A 19,861-nucleotide genomic window follows, 5' to 3' on the forward strand; every position below is an offset into this window, starting at 1 on the left:
TTTACTTTCTTTTTGCCAAAAAAAAAAATTACTTTATTTTCTTTGGAGCAACTTGGATGACAGCTGCATTAATTGCAAAATATTGATATTTCACTAAAAAAGAAGGGTAGGTAACCATTTAGTACCCTGTGTTTTTGCAAAATATCATTTTAGTACCTTCTGTTTTTAATAATACTTATATGGTATCCTGTATTTTAAAATCGTACATATTTAGTACCCTAAACTCAAATTTAATTAATAAAATTTTACCAATTTAATCAAACTTCTGTCAATTATGTAAGTTCCAAATTTAAATTTAATTACTTAATTACATATAACTGATGACAGTTTGATTATATTGACAAAATTTTATCTATTAAATCTGAGTCTAGGGTATCAAATATGTATAATTTTAAAATACATGGTACCATATGAGCATTATTGAAAACAGACGGTACCAAAATGATACTTTGCAAAAACATAGGATACCAAATTAGTAAATTCCCAAAAAAAAAAAAAAAAAGCCATATTGTTTTCCTAATTTTCAACAATAAATTCTTCAATTTCTATTCCAGTGTGTCGCGCCCCACCTTGTATTCTCAAAACAACTTCATCTCCAACTTTTAGTGAGCTCACTGGAATAGCGTTTTGCACTTCATTTCCTGTAGAAGAAAGTGAGAAAACAGAACAGATCAAGTTACAACTGGAAGTGAAATATGACCAACAGCACATTAACCTGGACTATTTCTTTTTTGTGAAATTCGAAACAAATAAACCTTGGCAGAAAGAAACTAAGGCAACTGTCTCCACATTCTGTAAAAGGATGCTGTAATGAGTTTGATCAACTGTATCTCGCTGCAACAGTGAAATACTTTAGTAAGAAAGCTTCTAGGAACCAGAACAAAGAACTATTGCAAACAAATTCTTGGAGGGTAATAGTACAAAACAAAACCAACAATTTTGTAACAATTTAAAATTCAATTATTAAATTTTATGATGGTATAATTACTTAAAAACAGACCTTTGCTTCCACAATGATTAGGGGTCTAGTCTCTATTTTCACTCGTCCAACAATTGCATTTCGTTGCTGGCCCTTCTGGTCAACCACAATTACCTCTTTGCCTGATTTTAGTTCTGAAAGGTAACATGTTTTTTCTCCTGGAATAGCAACATAGGCATGTACGGGCCCCTGCAAACTTAAAAAATGTATTACTTAATAAGGAAAATGTAAAAGTTTAAACTTTGGAGCACTGCCAGATGATAGCTTGGAAATTCACCGCATTGACTCGAAATGGTCTGCTGGCAATGTAATTTGACTCTAAGCATTCTGAGTGAACAAGGAACAGTCCTCTAGCAAAGGATCCAACCTATAATATATAAATAATGATTAGCTCAATGAATAGTAAAGACAGTACCATGATAGCATGAACATAGATGAGCAAACGGAAGCTTACAAGGAGTCCTTCACCAGGCCTCATTATGGTACACAGGTCAACACAAACTCGATCCCCCATTCCTGCTACTTCAACTCGAGTTACAGTTGCCTTGGTCAAGCTCAATATGTTGGTCATGTCATTTCTTCTGTCAAAATATTCCTGAGACATTAACCACATAAGAATTCATGCTTCATAATGAAGAAATGCTTGCATTAGAAAAAAGTTACCTTTAGCTCAAAAACGGCTTTTGTATCTTCAACTTTTAGAATAACTCCACCCAATCCGTGCTCTAGGGCCTGCAGTAACAAGAATAAACATTTACAACACATTACTTCCGTATAAAAGCAAATCTAAGCAGTGATTATGTGAGCCTCAACTTATACCCTGATTAAGCACGTTGTTTATATACCTCAAGGAAGAGTTGTGCTTCAGAAAAAGTTTTTGAGATAGCAAAGACTGTTTTTTCACTTCCTTGAAATGCTGCAACAATATTCTCTGCAGGAATTACCTATGAAACAAAATCAGAAAATAAATATTAAACTTTACTTAAAAAGAAAAATATCGAACAAAAGGTTCATGTTATCATGCAGCTACTGAATATGTGAATACATAGTTAACTAATTTCTTGTCATGAAATATTCTGTCTTGAAAGTTTCTTTTATGTTGTCAAACCACAAACCACGGAATATTTGCATTTCCTTATGATTGATCAAGCAGAAACAGTGAGGATGTTCATCGCAAAACAATAAAAAATAAAAACTGAAAACTTTAATGGACCAATAAGACAGTATCAAGCCCAATTCAGTACATAGAAATAGAAAACTAAGTAGTTCAATAACATTGTTAAATAAAATGTTGAAACTTGACACAGTAATGTAATGGCCAACGTAAAAAGATGAAACTTCTATACAAAATTTTGCATCAGTGTAAGAACGACAACGCCCAACCTGATTCTCTAATTAAATCAATAACTCCATAGAAACCCCCCATAAAGCAAATCAATTTGCAATACAAAAACTTTTCTATTACAGGTACCTGCCAATCTAGTAAATCAACAATAACATTCTTTGCCAACCCATTTTCGGGTTGAAGTAGCTCCAACTCTCCAGGATTCGAAATCTTGAAGACCGATCCAACTCTTCTGTTCTCCTTATCAAAAACCCCTTCATCTTCAATATACAGAGGAGATATAACTGCAATTGCTGCGATTTTCACCCACCCAAAAAGAAAAAAGCCCATAACTTAGAATTAAAAATGTTGAATTCGTGCCTCGACAAAACAATTTGACAAAAATCTCCAACTGGGTATAAAAGCTATAATTCTTGGAATGACGTAAACCGTGAAATTTCGATAAGCTTACAAGACCACTCATCGGCAAGTTCTCGACTGAGAGAAGAAAAGAGGAACGTGTTCCATCCTCTCTCCACGGCGGCCGTCATAACCTCCTTGTTTTCAGTCCATAGCCACACTCTCTTAGATTGCTCGTACGGCCCCGAATACGACGTCGTAGGATAACCCATTACAGCGCCAGAATCGTCACCAAAAAGGGGCGGCTTAACACTGCAACTGGTCAGCAATGAACGAGTTGGGGGAGAAATCAATCTGCAAATGTTCCATTTATCTGCGAATATTAATCAAAGTAAACAAACAGGAATTTGTACTTTAAAATAAATAAATGCAGCTATTAAGAATAAACAAAGCGAAAAAACCTTTACGGGGGGTGAAGAAGGTGGGGAGTTTTGTGGGGATGGCCACCAAAGAAGCTGAATTCAGCAGAGCCATCTCTCTGCTTTGTCTTCTCACCTCTTACAATTTGATATAGTCCGACCGCGTGACAATTGCAAACGACATCATTTTATGTGAAAAAATCCACGTCGTTTCTGAAGTAAACGACAATTAAGTAAGAGAACGGCATTTATCATGTCGTTTATTTGCGTACTTTTTCCCGGAGAGGAGGGAGACAGACTGACAGATTGTGTGCCTTCCTTGAAATTTAATACATCGGCTCTAGAAACGACATCCTGTATTCCTTTTCGGGTTTATATACGTTTGTAACAAAGTTTGTTTTTTTCTTTAAAGTTATACAAATTTAGATACTCCCTTTGGAATAACACTTATTTGTTATGTATTAGACTATGTTATAGCATATGGAGGAAGTGTTAAAATATTGTATAATTAATAAGAATATGTATAATTACACTAATTATTAATTAGTTTTTAGTTTTTAAATAGACTTTCATGATTATTATCATGGTATCATGGGTCATTTTCTTAGTAAGTATTTGATCCACACTTAGTCTTATGATTTGTTTAGATGTAAGGCCAAAATTAGTAAAAAAAGATAAATGTTATTTATAGCATTCACAATTTATGATGTGAAATAAATTTTTCTTCAAATTTATAAAATGATATACTTCCAATAAATATTCTAATTTATTTATTTATTTATTACCTCATAATCTAGTATCTTTTTTACATTTAAAAATTACTATTCTTTCAATATTTTTTAATAATATATCACTCATCTTTCATCTCTCTACTCAGAGCTTAGTTTAATGATATGTTGCAAGTCTTATGCTAATTTAGATTTTCCTCTGTTTTGGGTTAGTAGAGTGTTTGATAAAGGTACTCATTCCCTTGTTGCTCGGGCAACAAAGGATAATATTTTTGGTATTTTGAACTTTTGGGAGGTGATCTTGTGATCACCAATCTGTTTGCTGGTTTCTAGTTTTATGAAGATTTCTTTTGATAAAAAAAATAGCTTTGGAATTCCTCGTACTCTGTTTGTTGTAGACCTTATTGTCTTTTAAAAAATTGTTGTATACCAAAAAAACCACAAGAACTTAATAAATATGGAAACTTAGAAATTGAATCTTAATGATTTGATCTTTTGCCATTGAAATATTTAGATTTAATTGAAAATCAATCAACAAATTTATAAATAAGAAAACTTAGAAATCCCATTGCCATTGATTATGGTTGCTTTTAACATTTTTCTTTTTTTCACTAATGTAATTATGTTTGTATTTTGGCCCAAAACACATTTGGACTTCTTATTAATCAAGTGGAAAGATTAAGAAGATTGGAAAAATTAGTTGAATTTGTTCAAAATCAAAATTAAAGAGAAAGGGCTAACTACTCACTTAAACATGCATTTCTATGCATTAGTAACAAATCAAACACCACATCAGTGTTAAAAGTACTCGTAATCTAGAACAGTCGTTACAATGGAAAGTTCTCCATTTTACCTTATTTATTCATTCCTTTGGGCCTAGATTTTACACAATCTCTTGATAACAAAATGTAAATCATTATTGTAATTCAAGGGGTTCATAAAAGATAAAAACTCTAATCAAACTCTAGAAAAGTTAGGACGATCTTTGGTTGAAAACTTAAAGAGCATAACGTGTTTGTAAGGCTTTCCGGGACTGATAATAGTTGAAGGGAAATTGGGGTGGTTCACAGAATCAGGAAATGCTTGAGTCTCCAAACAAAGGGCAGCATGAATTTGATACACAAATCCACCTTTTCCCTTCACATCCTTGATGAAGTTACCTGTGTAGAACTGCACACCAGGCTTGTTTGTTGACAGATCCAAAGACCTTCCTGACTTTTTGTCATACACCACAGCCACTCTTTTCAATTCTTTTCCCACAGGGACACCGTCCAGGACATAGTTGATGTCATAGCCTTTAGGTAGTTCCTTGAGCTTGCTTCCAACAGGACGCGGTTTCAAGAAATCGAATGGTGTTCCTTTAACAGATTCAAATTTTCCGGTGGGAATGAGATCATCGTCCACAGGAGTAATTTGGGAACCGAAGATTTGGATGTGATTGGAAAGGATATCGCCGCTGGTGTGGCCTCCAAGGTTCCAGTAGGTATGCTGAGCAAGATTCACTGGTGTAGGCTTGTTTAGAGCCTTTGCTGTCATTATCACAGCCAATTTTCCGTGTCCAAAGAGAGTGTAGGTAGCACTGATCAGGACATCACCAGGAAAGCCTGTAAAAATAATTACATCACTTCAGAATGTGAAAAATCTATACATATAGTGGTTCTGTTATAAAAAGGGTAAATTCTCTGTTCTCATCCTCAATCTCAATCTTTGGTGTCTTAGCACAACTAGTGAAAAGAAAAGGCGGTTTTACCTTGTTCGCCATCATGACTGTGATAGGTGAACACAATGTGAGGAGAAGGACCTTTGTTTTGGTACTTTTTCACTTTCCAAGCAACATCACTAAATCCTACTTTCCCACCTGAAATGAAGTTTTAACATCTTCATCAAGTTAAAACCTGATAGTTTTTCGAATCGTCTCAAGAAATTATAGTAAGAAACTTACCATGAAGTATGTTTTTCCCTTCATTAGGGACTAGTTTGTACTTATGTCCATTTAGTGAAAACTTGGCACCTCCGATTCGGTTAGCAACCCGTCCAACAAGAGCTCCAAAATAAGTTGTATCATTCTGTAAACATTGCAGAGTACTATACCGATCACAAAACTAATACATTTTTATTTTATTCAAAATTTAGAGAAAACAAATGTAAGTGACCAATATTATTGTTTGGATTCATCCAAGTCTGCAGTTCTTAGAATAATTTAACAAGATGCTATGTTCCTAGTTTAGGCAGAAGATGCCTTCTTGTCCACGTACTATGCTATGTTACATTCACACAAACAAATAGAGAATTAAAAATTATATGAGAGTGGGGACAAAAGTTCAACTATCTAGAGATCAAGTTGTGATAAGATCCAAATTCCAACAGTGGAATTGGAATCACGTATTTTTGTCAAAGATATAATTTTTTAATAAGATATATTGACTGGTTGAGTCAATAAGGACGAATTTTGTCCCATGTTCTCAAAATTAACAAATTGTTGTAATTTATTAAGCTCATTCTCCAAACACTTTTATAATTCATCTTTTAAAAAATATAAAAAATTTATCATTTATTTATAGCTTGAAAGGTTTTGTTTTCTTTAAATTATTATTATTGGTGTAGGCTTGAGAATTTAATTTTTCCAAAAAAAAAGGGTAATTTACAGCCAGTAATCATTAAGATTTCACATTACAAAAGCAGAGTATGTTCATTAACCATAGATACAAATTTAGATTCAATTAAGGTTTGCCTTAGAGAACAATGTGAATCTCTACACCAAAAACTTCCAAAGTTTTCTAACCATGCAAGAAAATTAAAAGAGTGAAGAGAGAAAAAAAACCAACAAACCTTGTAAGTATCGATTGAATCATACCCAAGAACTACATCATCCAATTTTCCTGGAAAAAAAACTCAGAAGCATAAACACCATCAACAAAAAAAAAGGGAACTTGACAAAGAATTAAAAGTTGAAGATACCCAGAGACAAAAACTCAAGAGGATAAAAGGAAAATTATTAAAAAAAACTGTAAAATTAAAATAATTTTGACAAACCATGTCTATCAGGGAGATGAAGAGAGATTATTGAAGCGCCCCAGTTGGTGAGATTGACAGAGATGTCACCCTTTTTCAGCTCATAAAAACCAACTCTGTGGTGCTTTGATGCAGAGCCACTGGGAAGAGCAGAAGAAGCCAAGAGAGTGATGAAACAAAGGAGAAAGGAGGTTTTGGTCATTTTGTTGCCAAGGAAGCACATCATATCAGACTAGATAGATGAGAAAAAAAGATACGATTTTTAATGTTTCAAATAACTATCAAAGTTGGGTTTATATAAATGTGGGATTTAGTTACAGAGAACTAATATTCGAACTAACATGTAAATATGCTATCCAAAAATCCGTTTCTTTGTTTATTTATTTATTTTTTTTTTTTTGGCTATGAGTTGTAAGCCGGTTGTTTGACTGGTTAAAGGTAACAAAATATACCCCAATATTATCAAGATTAGGTAAAAATATGATTTTGCCTAAATAATAGCCTAAGATAAATCTATTTTATGGATTAATATTATCATGTAGAATAAAGCGAGTGTCCTTTCAGAAGGAAAAGAAAAAAAGAATAAAGCAAAAGAAATATATAATTAATTAAGATTAAATTCAATAACCTAAATCTTAACAACCAAAACAGCCGGAATATTATTTCAGAAAAAAATTCATAACCAATTAGCAAAATCGGCTTATTAGGAGGGTATGGGTTAGCTGTTACAACTCAAAATCAAATTTTAAGATTTTTGTTAGAATGTTCAAAGTTTATCCAAATTATATGTCATTTTTTTCAACAATTGTCTAGGCAAAACTAATACAAGTCAATTAATTATACTGAGAGCGACTGGTTACCTGGGGTCCAGTTTTTTTAATGTGAAAATTTCATTCAAGTAGTAAACAAAAACATAGCAAGAACTATTGGCTGGCAAGCACAAACAAGCACTGTTAAAAAGTCAGATTGATCATCACGAATATTGACAAATTAAAACAGGCAATTTATTAACCTTACATAGATTGATCGTCATGCTTTATTTTTAGGGTTACATATATGATATCTCGTGCCAAAAAAGGATAATTCTTCAAAAGTGACTATCATTTATATAACCCGGTAAAAAAGCAAAACCATCATTGTAATTTTACCTATTCTATATAAAAACTATAAAATACTAGTTTTTTTTTTGCAGTGATTAAAATTTATATATTTAAATATATTTTTAGAAGATTGAGGGTAAGATATTCAGATCGGTAAGACATGATGTGCAATTATATACAATTATTTCAAGGAATAAATTCCACTATCAACTAATTATTAATAATTATTTTTAAATTTCTATTTAGCTATCGAAAATAGAATGATTTTTACACTAAGACTTAAATTTGAAATAAATTTTGCAATAATAAAGATTGAATAAATAATTAAAAGTCTAGCGTACTAACTTTATCAACTTTTCATTCTATTAATTTTACTAATGAGTTCTAAATCTCTTCTTCCTATTCTAATAACAGGTTAACAAAAATCGAGTCCTATTTTTTTTTTCAAGATATAAGATCTATATGCAGGTTTTCTACATGTCCACGATAAAAACACATAGGAGGCATTAAACATAGAAACTTAATTGCTACACAAGCCATGAAGGTACTTTCGTCCAATATGTAATTGTTACACCCAGATTTCGAGAATGGAGATTTTGATCTCGAAACTCAAGCTCGTAAGGTGTAAGCTCAAGATAAGTATACTTGTCATGTAAATCAGCATTAATGAGAAAGTCAGGGATAGTCTCGTTAAGCAATGAAGGCGACAACATTTGAATTGGCGAGCTCGAAAACTACGTGGACTCGGAGGAATTCCGATATTATAAGTCAGGCTCGAAGCCACAATGATAATAGTTCAACACTTGTATAAATCTCCTACCATCAGACAATACAGTTCGAGCTCGAGGATTATGAGCTCGGAGAGGATGATCTGAGGTGTCAAGCTCGAAATGGGTGAATGGTCTCGAAGGCGTGCGAGTCTAGTGTCCAAGCTCGTAAGCTGTGTGTGAACATGTTTATTGTTGTAAAATCCCTATGTTTAAGGGATCAGATGTAATCTGTTATTAAATCCCAAATATCATGGAATATATACGCGTACGTAGTAACTGTATGCACTTAATTGCATTTATTTAATTGATTTGTATCATAACTCCCCGAAATCTATGGGAAGATATTCGTTGAACCACTCTATAAATAGTGTGGAACATTCATTTGGGAGGACGGAGAAAATTTGTATTGGGAAGACTCTGTAAAATTGCTTCTAGAAAGCTTTGAGAGAATTCCAACAAGTGAATAACACAGACTCGTGGACTAGGCAGATTTTAACTGCTTAACAACGTAAAAAATCGTGTCCACATTGTTTGTTTCCTCTGGTATTTTTGTTTAATTGCTCTTCATTTCTAAGTTGACGAAAAATGGTATCAACAGTTTGGTGCTTTCATTGAGAGTCATTAAACAAGACGTGGGTCTGTTTAATCAGAAAGTCTCCTGAATCATCAATGGTCGCTGCAAGTAACCCCAGTATTGGTGAACGACCCTTGCCCCAGATACCTGAGGAGCAGATTCCTCATGCTGAGGATTACCCCCGACGGCCTGGAAAGCAACCCATGGTGGATCCATATCCTGAAGAGAGGAGTGATTCATCCAACTCTCGGGGGCCGCCTGCCCCCGGGCCTGACGAGGATATGCATTAAAATCATGAAAGATATGTTCCAATTGTGGAACTTGAAAATCGTCAACTGTGGAAACAGTTGGCAGAGGCAACGAAACGCAACGAAGAATTAGCCAGATAGGCTGCTAACGCCTAGACACCTCCCCGGAGGCCTAGGGGACGTCCTCGTGGGAGCACGGCCGCCAGGAGGGCGGAGCAAGTACCACCACCAGCGTCTTAGCCAATTCAGCCAAGGCCCCAGAGGAGTAACCAAGTTGAGGCTACTTCCAATCTGACTGTACCAGCAAGAATGGGTAATAACCGAGCCCCCTCGGCAGCTCGGAACCCGGATCCTAATGCTGCGCGAAACAACCCGGAGCCTGACCGGGCGAACTCTGGACCATCCAGGCCCGAAAATGGGAGACAGCCACCATCACCCATTAGGCACCCACCATCACCAATAAGGCACCCCTTTCCAGTCCAGGAGGCACCACGAACTGCACATCAGAGGCCATCTCGCAACAGTAGTCAAGATGGAAACCGACAGGCTAAGCCTGGACAGGGGAACGAACGAGAGGCTACCAGAGATCCCAGGGCTCATCGGCCTCTGGGAAGCCAAATTTCAAGATCACAAACTGCTGGGACAAGGAGGCCAGCAGGAGACCCACCTCATAATCATCGAGCCACGCATCCAGAAAGGGCTACGAGTTACATAAGTGAAAGCTCAGACTACACTCGGTCCGTGAGCATTTATAACACCGATCCAAGGCATACAGGAAATTGAGGGAATCACCCTGATCTGCAGGATCATATAAACCATAATCGGGGTCGAGAGAATCCCCCGAACCTTGATCTGCGCGACCACCTGAATGGCCACAAACAGTCAACGTATAACCCTGTGCTGAGACAGGGAGCTGGAGTTTTTATTAACGATAACCAGGCCCCTCAGGTCCAGGCTCGACCTCCAATGGATTTAGTCCAAGAAAGGATTGACCAATTAGAAAGAGCATTCAGGCTCCTACAGAACGAGCATAACAAGGAGAAGACTGAAGAGTCTGATGAAGAGCTCGAGCCTTTTGCCCTGCATATTTTTAGCACTGTGTTCCCTCAGGGGTTCAAGATACCTCATGTCCCGCCATTTGACAGAAACTCAGACCCGTATAGTTATCTGAGTACCTTCAACACCATCAAGCGAGCCAGCAACGTTAGGTACGAGCTCAGATGTATGTTGTTCCTTGCCACACTTACAGGACCAGCAAAAAACTGGTTTGAGAAGTTTAAAAGGCATTCGATCTCGTCCTGGGATCAATTTTCTAAAGACTTTAAGAAACAATTTAAGGCTATGATTGGCATCAACCTTAACGAATGTTCGACAACAACAAAATGAGTCATTGAAGAGTTACCTCATGAGGTTTAACCTAGAAGTGGCCCGAGCTTGAGATGTCGATGATAGCGGTCACGTGATGGCTGCTAGAGCAGGTATACTGCCAGGAAGTCCTCTTTGGGAAGACTTACAAAGGAAATCTATCAGGTCGCTAACCGAGTTCAATCGGAGGGCCTAGAGGTTTGTCAATGTAGAAGAGGCAAGGACAGCACTGAACATGACCTCTCAGCCCATAACTACAACAACGAACATAAACTCTGCCTCGACCTCGGTGGGCCCCTCAACTTTGAAACCCTCTAGGGACAACCCTTCTAAAAGGAAGAAGAACGAAGGTGTAACTCCCACTTCTTTCTACAAATGCATTATAACAATTATGAAAAATAAGGCAAGATATTTTATTCATACTTTTGAGTGCATTACAATGTTAATCGAATGCTAGAGTTATTAAGTAAAGTGGAAGAATAACTAATGAATACGCAACTATAATATTCATGGGCATTTCATTAGTATAATACCCATAGAATGATGCTAAATACAAGCAAACAATCACTAAAGTTAAGAACAATAAAGAGAAATTCATGATTTGATGATGAATTTTATCTAGAAGGTTAAGATATGAAGAAGTTGTGCAAGTAAATGGTTGAAGGAACAAGTATTTATAGGACAAAAACTAGCCGTTATGACCGTTGGTGAATAGTGATCCGACCTTTGGAAACAGTAACCTGACCGTTGGGGATATAGTTGTATTCTATTATGGGATTTTAACAATTCTAAGTTGTTGAAGTAACTAGCACATTGGAATAATTCATTTATGGATGTTAGAGAAACTTTTTCAGAAAAGTTTTTGAAGTAAAAAATGTTGGACTAAGTAATATAAGAAGATTGAGATATTTTCATTTTTTGGTTACTGTTGACTGTGAATTTAGCCAACGACGTGAGAACGTCAACTACGACAACCTTCAAGAGAATTATAAACGACAACAGACAGTTTTTTATGAACGAAAGTAAATAACACGAGGTTTTTATAGTGGTTCAGCCCCGATGATCGGTAATAGCCTAATCCACTTAGAGATTTTATTACTGTATTCGCACTCAAGATCAGATGAACCGTGTCAACTGAGTTTCTTCAGTGTGAGATATTCTAGAACGCAAAAATGGGTTTATCTCAAGAACAACACACTTTCTCTCTCTAGAATACAGATTCACTCTTGATTTTGCCAAAAAGTCCTTTTACGATCGTCCCAAGTCCCTATTTATAGACCTGGGTTCTCAACTGATATCCCCTTTTGATAGGGATATTCTATTATTTACCTAATATTTATATTACAAAATAAACATTCAAAATATAACTGATCCCTAATTTCGAGTGAGGATTGAGTGATTCCCGGATGCTTGGACCGATTCTCACTGAAGTAGTTTTGGGCAGTTTGACGTAGCTTCTCATGCATGTTGGCTATTCTTCAAGCTTTACGTAGGTCAAAGGTGGCATACGCATGGCTATCCTTGGACCAAAGGCCAACTACACTCGAGGTATACTCCTCCATTGTGTCCGATCGGACACAATGGTTGTCTTCTTTGGCTTAAGGTGGTTCAAACCACCTTATTTGACTCCTTCAATCAAGGTCCAATATGACCTTACACTTTGCTCCTCGGACCAACATGGTCCGAGCCATCTTCTTCCTAGCATATCCTCGGACCAACATGGTCCAAGCGCTCCTGCAGGTGTCTTGCGCGATCGGGGGAGGTCATGTGCGATCGGGGGAGGTCTTACGCGATCGGGCATAATGCCCCTTGGACCTAAATGGTCCAAGCTTCCTTTGCTTAACCAAGGTCCGATCGGACCTTGGTCCTCTCTCTTCGGACCTAGGTGGTCTGAGCCACCACCTTTCCTTGATCAAAATGGTCCAAGGTACTCATAAGTACCACGTCCGATCGGGCACACATCCTTCTCCTTGGGCCAACAAGGTTCGAACCCCTTCGCTCAACCAAATGCTCGATCGGGCATTAGACTTTTCTCCTCGGACCAAGGTGGTCCGAGCCACCATCTACTTCTCCTTGACCTGAATGGTCCAAGGTACCTCCTATGTGTATGTTCGATCGGTCATAGTCATCCCTTTGGACCAAAATGGTCCAAAGTATCCACACGCATCATGTCCGATCGGACACCACCATTTCTACTCCTCACTTCATTCAAGCCCAAGTTCACTTCTTCCATATCATACCCGATCGGCCACTATATGGCTTTCCCCTTGAGTAAAACTTGAGCCTTATTCTTTTTGAACTTATTCGAACCAAGCTTAACAAGAGGTCTCCTAAGCTTAGGTCCGATCGGACCTACTGCTTTTATATCTTGAACCAAAATTCATACCTCCCTTTCACTTTCTTGGTCTTGGCACCAATTTAATTATATGGGTCTTTAAACTGAGGTCTGAGCCAAGCAACCCCCAGTCTAAATACTCTCTTCGATTGGGCGTATTTGGCTTGACCCTCTGTCCCATTCCTTAACTAATGTATTAGGCCATTACTAAGCCAGATCACCCTACTAACTCATGCCACGTGTCCATTTCACCGCCACGTCATTCTTTTCAAATTTTTGGGATAACATTTGCCCCCCAAGTTTATTATATGATTTATTCACGTAATAAACTTTTTCTTCAGCTGACGCCATTATGAAAAATAATAACTGTTCATCTTCATGCAGCAGACCCAGGATCACTGCAAAAATCCACCCATGATCGTGGGGAGAAAAATTGTCCCAGAATATCAAAGGTCCAAAAGTAAATGAAAAACCCACTTTTTTCCCTTCAAATATCCCCACTTTACATTCTCTTCTTCACACATACAAAAAAAAAATATATTCTAAAAACCCTTCATCTTTTCCCTTGGCCGAAACCCTCTCAAGGACTCCCTCCTCTTGCCGACTTTACAATCTTCAAGGGGAGCTCTTCATCTTCAAGCATCCTCCAAGTAAACTCAAAGCTCTCCAACCTTGGGTAAGTCTTCTTCTCCATGCCTCTTAGATTGCTACATTTTCTTTTCTAAAAAAAAAATGCCATGGCCGAATATGCTTGTCCCTTGGATGTTCTTGAAGTTCTTGAATATGTCTTGTTCAATGTGTTTGCTTGTTGTCTTGATGAGGTTTGTGGCATGGGTAACCCGAATTTTCCCTTAAGCTTTTAGGAATTTCAAGACATTTTTGGTATTTTGACATAAACATGAATATGGGATTTGAGGGTTTTGATAGTGTAATGGGTTTTTAAGAACATGAAGAAAACCTTTCATTTATATGTTTTGATCTTGTTTTTTGTTTATGTAAATGATGGAATGTGTTTAGACTAGGGATTTTTAGGGCTTTGCCCATTTGGTTTGGATTCGGGGTAGGCAAAGTATGCCATTTAGGGACCATTTTGTACATGGTTTTTGCCCAGAAATTCTGGGCATAAGCGTGTGGTCCGATCGGACCACACTTTGTCCTTATGGTGAACCCATGTTCGATCGGGGATGATGAACCATGGTTCAAGCTTGAGGCGTGTATCTCTTCTGAACGAGGTGAGACAACCACTTCCGATCGGGCCTTGAAAAGTTTCAGATAAGTGTGTGGTCCGATCGGACCACACGCTCCTTTGCTTTTAAGTGCCCAAGTCTTTAACAGCCAATTCCGAACCTCCCTAGACACCCATGCCCGATCGAACCTGACTTGTTGCTGCTGGTGGCTAGGAGTTTTGGAGGCACGAGGCACACCAGGCGGATTCTCAGACCCTGGGTGCACATCTTCTCCTCGGGCACGCTACGCCCGATCGGACGTCCTAGGGACTTCGCGTGAGGCTCGTGCGGTGGCGAGGCAGGACGTCTCCTGGCCAGACTGTGTCTGATCGGACCAGTTTTATTTTGTTCTGGGCGTGTGTGGATATATGGTTCCTCTCATCTGCTCTGAACACCCCTTTGGTACTGAGTATCCAACACATTTTGGCAGTCGATCGACTGCAATATGCTAAGTTATCCCCTAGAGTAAGCACACGGTCCGATCAGACCATTTTCAATTTTCCTTGGTTTATACACCTTTGTGGTCATGTCCACTTAGTGCCTCTAGGCATCCGATCGGAGGTATAAAACCATTCCTTTGAGCCTAAAATGTGGTCCGATCGGACCACACCTAACTCCTTAGACCTTGGCTTCTTTTCCTTCCAAATGTATAACCAACCTCTGTATGTTACTACACACATAAGGAACTTAGCCTTATAGGAAAACCCCAAAAATGCCTCCTTCTATAAGCTTTAATAAGTTCAATACTTTAAGTACTTTTAGGCACTTTTGAGCATTAAAATTATATTTTCCATATGTGTTATATTTTTATAACTTGGACAAAATTTTCCAAGTATATAAATAATTCTTATTTTTGATGAATTTATTCTGTATGGTTACTCACCTCCCCATTTTTTATTCATTTTTGTAGATGAATCGCTCTGACTATAGGGGAGGTGACAATCATACGAACTCCGAATCATCCGCCCCGCAAACAATCGAGACTCCCTTGAATAGCGATTCCTCACCAGGCTCGTCTACTGGTTACACTCCAGAGGATCGTCTTCGCCGCTTCAAGCAAATCCTCCCTCGCTCAGCCTTATATCTTCTTCACGAGGAACAATTTCTTCGACAGGCTTCTCAGTCGACGATGAGGGTGAAGCAATCTAACAGGCTCCCTCAGGAACACGATCCGCAGGTTGCCCGCAGAGCAGTACAGAAGGTGGCAAAGCGCAATCAAACCTGCACTACCACAGCTTCAAGAAAGCCTTCTCTGAAATTTGCTACTGCGATCCAGGATTTGGCTGTTCAGAAGCCACGTGATGAGGGAGAAGAAGAACCCTCCTGGTTCGTTGCCGAAGCCTCAAAACTTAATCCCGCTCTATTCCAGAAACACATTGAAGCTTTAGGCTTGAGTGGGGCAAACGTGACGTGTCCGGGCTCGCATCAAAGAGCCAATAGGCCCGGTGGAAGGTACTGTGCCTGGTCCAGGCACCATGTACAAGCTGGAGCAACACTCCCGCTGCACATCTATTTCCGGTCCGTAGCAGACTACTTCAACATCTCCCCATTTCAGATCACGCCGAATGGGATACAGGCACTCTCTGCGCTGTATATTCTTTATTTTCTGAATGGTTGGGACGAGCCCACCCCTCATGAGGTGCATTACCTGTTTGATCTTCGGACCAACCCTTCTCACAACAACTCAGGTTTCTTCCATTTCTATCACAGGCATAGGGGGGTTACATATCTCAATGGCATCTCCCATAAGTCAAACGCCGGGAAATATCATAAGGAATACTTCCTCACATTGGATATTGAGGCCAACAACTTGGCTTTTACGCGCTCGGGTCCGTTTGAGCGACCATTGCCTACTGAAGGGATGTTTAGGCGGGCCAAGAAATTGGCTAACATGAGTCTTAAAGAGAAGGATGTAAAAAAGTTGGTCACGCTGGACCTTCTTCAGATGGTGAGTTTGGTGCCATGTGAGCAGGATCTGGTGGTGAAAAGTACCACCGGGGAGAACGACACGCCTGGTCAGTCTACCGAGGGCACAGAGCAAATGACTGATCGGCATTCTCCTGGGCCTTCTCCGCTTTCCCGTAGACCTGGCGACTTAGTCATTAGAGAGCCTGATCCTCAGCGTAGATCTACTATTCCCGCTCAACCTGGGAAAGGAAAAGCTATCCAGGTTGAAGGGGAACTTAGCTCATCCTCGGACGACGAGGATGAGTTCCTTGATCAGCTCTTCAACGCAGGTAACACATGCTTAGTGAAAATAGGCATATTTTTTTATAATTGGTAATTAGAGAGTATCACAATTGTAGTATACACTTGCATATGTTTCATTATGTTTATTTCTCTAACAATCTTGTTTTTTCATCCTTGGCAGATTCAGACATGTTCAGAGATTGCGTTGCTTCAAAGAGGAAAACTGGTGATGGAAGTGGCTCTATGCCTCCACAGAAGATTCAGAAGGTAGTACCGCCAAGTCAAGGGAGGCAACCTGGGGAACCGACTACACTTCCGCCATTGACCCCCTCTTCCCTTCCTCCTTCTGCGAGCCTAACTCCTACTCACCAGGGTAGTTCGAGTGAGCTTTTTCGTGCTGTTAGCGACCTGGGCAAGGGGCTTCTTGAGGATATTGCCCGTGATGCATCGACGCTTCAAAGCCTAGACTCCTACCCTCGACTTAGTGTCGAAGTTGTCTTGAAGAGAGGACTCGCTCAATTGATGAAGGTAAGCATTTTTCCTCGAGATACTTTGTTATTAGTATTTTTACTTGTATTAACTTTTTGTCTTCCATGCAGTCACTTGTCACCATCGGTCATGCTCAGCTTCGAGCCGTAGATTACAAGGAGCTGATCAAGGTGCAGGACGATCAACTGGTGGAGGCCAGGTCCAAGCTGGAGCAAGCAGAGAGAACTATAGCTGAACGGGACGAGTCTCTCAAAAAGCAGGCTCAAAACAATGCTTCCTTGACAACTCAATCGGAGAAGCAATCCCTTGATATTAAAGAGTTAGTTCGAGACAATGAGAGGTTGATTAGCGAGAACGAAGAGCTGAAGCAAGAAAAAGAGCTTGACTTGATTCGCTTTGAGGAGGCCAGTTTTGACTGCTTCTATAAGGTCTGGAAGCTGAACAAGCCTCTTAATCTTGATTGTTTCCCCAAGGAGGCCCAAGCAGAGGATCTTGCCAGATGTGAAGCAAGAGCCGCTGAAGAAGCTGCCAACCCTCCTGCACTCGCCCCAACCTGCTCTGCTATATCATTTCGAGCGAGAGGAGCAGCTGATGCAGAGGAGGGAGTCGATCAACCCTCTAGAGGAGCTCGCCTGTGACTCCCTCTCATAGTTCATCACAGTCTACTTTACTTTGTATTTTGTTGCTCGAACTAGTGAGCTATTTTGACATTTAGCACTTTACTCTTTCCTTGCTGACAATTTCAAACTTCTAAGTTTTTATTGTGCATAGCAAAGTTTTTGGATGCCTTTAATTTCACATGAGAATTTAGTTTTTTAACTTAGAAATTTTTACCATTCCATAAGTTCACACCAAATATACTTCCTCATGCTCTTATTGCTCTAACTTTTTATGAGCGTAAATGTCTTGTTACACGAATATCAGTTTTTAACTTAGAATTTGAAAAATTCTAAGTTACCTAAGCTTTGTAAAACAAGTTAGCTTAACGGGCTTTGTAAAACAAGTTAGCTTAACGGCTATTTTAGACTCCTAAACTTACAAGTCAGCCCAAAAACAAACATATTTGCTCGTGCTCTTATTGCCTGTGTTGAAATACATACCAGTATACCCTATGTGCCCCCCAAGTGATTGAGGGTGGATAAATCCTTGATCACTTACTACTTGATCGGATTTGTTCGAGTAGTTACTACTCGTGAAACACATGAAATATACGAAAATATATCAGTAGTTGACCACTACATAAATATTATCTAAACGTTGGTCCTCCATATTATGATACTGACCAGTTGAACACTGTCCAGTACATTAGTTTTTAAAAGACCTGTTTTGTTTAAATTATTATGACAGTTGAACACTGCCCAACAAAAATAATCAACACATATGCAAAGTTTGTAGCAAGGTACGACCACAATGCGTGTGGTCTCTTTTATTACTCGTAATAATAAATGACAAAACGTGTCTAACAACGAGTTCCAAACAAAATAACATTGTTCAAAATAATGCGACTGGGTAGCAAATAACCAGTTCACAAACAAAAAACTTAAATAACAAGTTAAGCACTTGATACAAAGCTACTACTCTGCAAGTAGTATTTATTGATAATATTTTCTCAAGTGCTCGCCATTCCAGTAGTTTCTGATCAGCTCCCCATTCAATCGAGCAAGCTTGTAAGTGCCGGGCGGTAAGACCTGTTCAATTTGATATGGTCCTTCCCAGTTCGGTCCTAGCACACCAGCTGCTGGGTCTCTAACAAACACCTTCCTTAGGACTAAATCTCCGACCTGGAACTTTCGATCTCGCACTCTGGAATTGAAGTAGCGTGCCACTTTTTGCTGATGAGCTGCTACTCTGAGGCTTGCCTCCTCTCTTCTCTCTTCGAGGAAGTCCAATGATTCTGCCAACAACTGATGGTTCTCCTCTTGGTTGTAAACGGTCCTTCTATGAGAGGGTGGATCTATCTCCACAGGTAACATGGCTTCATACCCATATGCTAAAGAGAATGGGGTATGGCCAGTTGCCGTCCGAGCGGTAGTCCTATACGACCAAAGGACTTCTGGTAGCTCATCTGCCCAAGCACCCTTAGCTTGTTCCAGGCGCTTCTTCAAAGTGTCCTTCAATGTTTTGTTCACTGCTTCAACCTGCCCATTGGCCTGAGGATGGGCCACCGAGGAGAAACTTTTGGTGATGCCATGCCGAGTGCAAAAATCGGTAAATATGTCGCTGTCAAACTGGGTGCCATTGTCAGACACTATCTTTTTAGGTAGACCATAGCGACATATTATATTTTTAACAACAAAGTCCAACACTTTCTTCGATGTAATCGTGGCTAATGGTTCGGCCTCAGTCCATTTAGTAAAATAATCTACTGCGACCACAGCGAATTGCACTCCTCCCTTTCCTTTGGGTAACTTCCCGATCAAATCAATGCCCCATACTGCAAAAGGCCACGGACTTTGCATTTGCCTCAAAAGATTTGGTGGTGCTCTGGGTACCTTAGAAAATCTTTGGCATTTGTCACACCTTTTCACATATTCCATAGAGTCTTCGTTCATAGTAGGCCAGAAAAATCCTTGCCTCAAGATCTTTTTAGATAGACTCTGCCCCCCAGCATGATCTCCACAAAACCCCTCATGCACTTCAGCTAATAAGCTCTTTGACTGGTCGGGGGTTATGCACCTGAGGAGAGGTAAGGAGTATCCTCTCCTATATAACACTCCATCCACCATGGTGTACCTAGCAGCT

At 39.0% G+C, this 19,861-nt stretch overlaps 2 protein-coding genes across 3 annotated transcripts; both read right to left on the minus strand.

Annotated features, from left to right (window-relative positions):
* Positions 1 to 368: 368 nt before the first annotated feature.
* LOC133818015 (uncharacterized) lies at positions 369 to 3,401 on the minus strand. Of its 2 annotated transcripts, none has more exons than XM_062250696.1 (10): positions 3,125 to 3,401; positions 2,776 to 3,036; positions 2,451 to 2,617; positions 1,825 to 1,923; positions 1,643 to 1,711; positions 1,434 to 1,574; positions 1,257 to 1,346; positions 1,001 to 1,168; positions 756 to 834; positions 369 to 641 (listed from the first exon to the last, which is right to left on the minus strand). In XM_062250696.1, the coding sequence occupies exons 1-10, from the start codon at positions 3,195 to 3,197 to the stop codon at positions 517 to 519; spliced, it is 1,272 nt and encodes a 423-aa protein (XP_062106680.1). In that variant the 5' UTR covers positions 3,198 to 3,401; the 3' UTR covers positions 369 to 516. The 2 variants fall into 2 exon arrangements, with proteins under 2 accessions (XP_062106680.1, XP_062106681.1); XM_062250697.1 differs by having other exon boundaries at positions 2,776 to 3,017; positions 3,125 to 3,399.
* A 1,236-nt stretch (positions 3,402 to 4,637) lies between these two features.
* LOC133818016 (uncharacterized) lies at positions 4,638 to 7,169 on the minus strand. The gene is made up of 5 exons (XM_062250698.1): positions 6,844 to 7,169; positions 6,640 to 6,689; positions 5,753 to 5,876; positions 5,561 to 5,668; positions 4,638 to 5,414 (listed from the first exon to the last, which is right to left on the minus strand). The coding sequence occupies exons 1-5, from the start codon at positions 7,046 to 7,048 to the stop codon at positions 4,768 to 4,770; spliced, it is 1,134 nt and encodes a 377-aa protein (XP_062106682.1). The 5' UTR covers positions 7,049 to 7,169; the 3' UTR covers positions 4,638 to 4,767.
* Positions 7,170 to 19,861: the final 12,692 nt, after the last annotated feature.

The sequence above is a fragment of the Humulus lupulus genome, chromosome 2 (assembly GCF_963169125.1).
Source record: "Humulus lupulus chromosome 2, drHumLupu1.1, whole genome shotgun sequence".
Lineage (NCBI taxonomy): Eukaryota > Viridiplantae > Streptophyta > Magnoliopsida > Rosales > Cannabaceae > Humulus > Humulus lupulus.